Source organism: Protobothrops mucrosquamatus, unplaced genomic scaffold (genome assembly GCF_001527695.2).
Source record: "Protobothrops mucrosquamatus isolate PMUCROS unplaced genomic scaffold, P.Mucros_1.0 scaffold27, whole genome shotgun sequence".
Classification (NCBI taxonomy): Eukaryota; Metazoa; Chordata; class Lepidosauria; order Squamata; family Viperidae; genus Protobothrops; species Protobothrops mucrosquamatus.
Genome location: NW_015386412.1, coordinates 1,061,649 through 1,065,172, shown reverse-complemented (window position 1 = coordinate 1,065,172; position 3,524 = coordinate 1,061,649). Strand labels below are relative to the sequence as shown.

Sequence of the window (3,524 nt, the reverse complement as noted above, 5' to 3'; positions counted from 1 at the left end):
AGGATTTTATTTAGGGACGATTTTAAGTATAATTTTAATTGGAACACAGCTTCGAATATTTGGTTTTAATTTGGTTTTAGAGGGGTTTTTATTTTTATTGATATGTGTATCTGTTTTAATATGCTGTGCACCGCCCTGAGTCCTGCGGGAGAAGGGCGGTATAGAAATTAAAATAATAATAATAATAATAATAATAATTGCATTCTTTGACCAAGTGACAAAATTAGTGGATCAGAGGAATGCTGTGGATATAATTTACTTGGGACTTCAGTAAGGCATTTGATAAAGTAGATCACAACCTACTACTCGATAAGATAGAAAAAAGTGGGTTAGACAGCATCACCACCAGATGGATTCGTAGCTGGCTGACCGGCCCTACTCAGCGTGTGGTCCTCAATGGAACTGCATCTACATGGAGGGAAGTGTGTAGTGGGGTGCCCCAGGGCTCTGTTCTGGGCCCAGTGCTCTTCAACATCTTCATCAACGATTTGGACGAGGGGATAGATGGGGAACTCATCAAATTTGCGGATGACACCAAGTTGGCAGGAATAGCCAACACTCCAGAAGACAGGCTTAAGATACAGGAGGACCTAGACAGACTTGAATACTGGGCGCTGTCTAACAAAATGAAATTCAATGGTGAAAAAAGTAAGGTTCTACATTTAGGCAAGAAAAACCAAATGTACAGCTATAGTATAGGGGGTACCTTGCTCAATAGTAGTAACTGTGAGAGGGATCTCGGAGTCCTAGTGAACAATCACTTAAATATGAGCCAGCAGTTGCTGCAGCTGCCAAAAAAGCCAACTCAGTGCTAGGCTGCATTAACAGAGGGATAGAATCAAGATCATGTGAAGTATTAATACCACTTTACAATGCCTTGGTAAGGCCACACTTGGAATACTGCATCCAGTTTTGGTCACCACAATGTAAAAAAGATGCTGAGACTCTAGAAAGAGTACAGAGAAGAGCAACAAAGATGATTAGGGGACTGGAGGCTAAAACATATGAGGAACGGTTGCTGGAATTGGGTATGTCTAGTTTAACGAAGAGAAGGACGAGGGGGGAACATGATAGCAGTGTTCCAATATCTCAGGGGCTGCCACAAAGAAGAGGGAGTCAAGCTATTCTCCAAAGCGCCTGAGGGCAGGACAAGAATCAATGGATGGAAACTAATCAAGGAGAGAAGCAACCTAGAACAGGGGTGTCAAACTGCCGGCCCGTGGGCTGGTTTCATCATACCGGAGCCGCGCCCACCCCATTGCCAGCAATGGCGAAAAAGCTCCGATACGTCGCACGACGTCACGTGACGTCGCGAGTTTGACATGCCTGACCTAGAACTAAGGAGAAACTTCCTGACAGTTAGAACAATTAACCAATGGAACAACCTGCCTCCAGAAGCGGTGAATGCTCCAACACTGGAAGTTTTTAAGAAGAGAATGGACAGCCATCTGTCCAAAATGGTGTAGGGTTTCCTGCCTGAGCAGGGGGTTGGACTCGATGACCTCCAAGGTCCCTTCCAACTTTATTATTATTATTATTATTATTATTATTATTATTATTATTATTATTATTATTATTATTATTGACTGTAGATGACTCCTTTTTTTCTCCTTGAGCTGCTGGGGGTCTTTTGCTTTATTTGCAATGTTCTGGAGGGCTTTAGTTGGTTTGTATGCTTCAGTGATGCCATGTGGTTGTAAACGTCTGTTGGTTGTTTCTGAGATATTTCTGATGTATGGCAATGTTATTCTTTTTCATAGGTTGTGTTGGTTGTGCTGCGTTGTGCTTGAGAGTCAGTCACTTTTTAATAAAGTTGCATGGGTATCCATTTTCTTGGAAAATGTTGTATAGGGAAGTCTGTTTTCTTTTTCTGGTGTTCTGGGTTGCTACAGTGTGTTTTTGTGGATGATTTCACATGTCTGCTCCTTGTTCATTTTATTATGAGGAAGGATCATATACACATTGGAGCCATACATTTACTGGTATCTGTGGAAGTGCAATACTTTCTAGAAGCTGCATTGGTCCCTGCTATGAATTCTGAGAGCGGTGATCCACAAGGGGATTTGTTGCTATATTTCTCCATCAAACTGAAAGCAGATAGTGAGGCAGAGGATGATGAGATCCATAATTCTGGGTATTCTGATCTTAAGTGTATTTAGCCAGGTTGGATGTGTTGTGTAGTACTGCAGCCATGAATTCTTTATTTTTAATCTCTGTGGCTAGATATTTTAGTCTCTGTGGTTTCAACTGAAACTTCTCAAATACAGTTTGTCTGTAATTATGCCCCTAAGAATGAGTCACTCTGTCTGCTGAGATAAGCAGATATTCTTGGGCTAAGTATTTTGCAACAACAAAGTGCGCTCAGAAGTTTGTAAACTGAACAACTCACAATGTTAGAGCTGTAAATAATGCATCTCATGCTGAAAGAATTGGAGCAATCTTAAAATATATTTTTCAACTTTCTGGAAGTAAAATGATTATGCAGCCAGAGATTATGGTTAGTACCAGGACATTCAAACTCTTTCAAGAAAATTTATCCAAGATGGATGTAAACTTCAAAACAGAGAATACTCACCTGCAGCAGCCCTCCAAATACCCAATAAAATGTTTTTTTCAGCTCATTAAATTTAATCTCTAATAATGCTTTATACTATTTAACAATTATTTACCTGAAGGTGCTCCAACCCAGGCCAAGCCAAGGACACCATCATCAAAATCACGATCAGTAAACACGTAGGCCAAACAATAATCATCATGATTCTGCTCAGAATTAAGTTCTAGAAATTTCTCCACACCAATGTTTGGAAATCTGAAGGGATTAGAAGGATCTTTTTCATCTTGGGTAGTGTTGATCTGAAAGAAAAATATATTCTATACTGTTAGACATCACTTTTGGATAAAGTAAAAAAAAAATCCACACCTACTTGTTTTCACAAGTAATTACTCAGAGAAGAATAGTGTGAACGTTACCCACCCCGAAGCACAGAGATGAGGTAAGGATTCTGCAGATGTACAGTTTATTATGCACAAGTGATAGCCTGAAGAAGCTATTGTCATGAAAGAGTGAAAAAGAGCACCTGAGCTGATCCACTCTCTAGAACAGGGCTTTTCAACCAGTGGTACGGGTACCACCTGTGGTACACTGGCACATGGCAGGTGGTACGCGACCATCCTAGAAAAGTGGTAGCGGGGGAGGGGAATGAACTGAATGGTGGCAGCACCGCACAAGCCTGAGCGAGAGATGGCTGGAGCTGCAGGGCTGTCAGGGCTCAGCGGAAGCGCCAGGATCAGCGCCAGGCTCCAGCGGGAGCTCGGTGCGGATCCCGGTGCTTCTGCTGAGCCCAGAAGAAGCGCCGATCAGCTGGAATGTTGCGGCATCTTCAGGGTCTTGTGATTTACATTCAGATGCTTGGCAACTGATTCATATTTATGACAGTCACAGTGTCCCAGGGTCATGTGAAGTGACCAAAATCTGCTGCAACTACCCAGCAGATGGGGGGAATAAAAACCAAACACTCCCCCAC

General features: G+C 42.1%; 1 protein-coding gene across 1 annotated transcript in view; it reads right to left on the bottom strand.

The window, feature by feature from the left end:
• Positions 1–3,524, bottom strand: part of ADAM10 (ADAM metallopeptidase domain 10) — a 34,793-nt gene that overhangs the window by 11,338 nt on the left and 19,931 nt on the right. Inside the window, exon 8 of the mRNA XM_015811019.1 lies at positions 2,670–2,853. Within this exon, the coding sequence (XP_015666505.1) occupies positions 2,670–2,853 (184 nt within the window). The remainder of the gene's footprint in view (positions 1–2,669; positions 2,854–3,524) is intronic.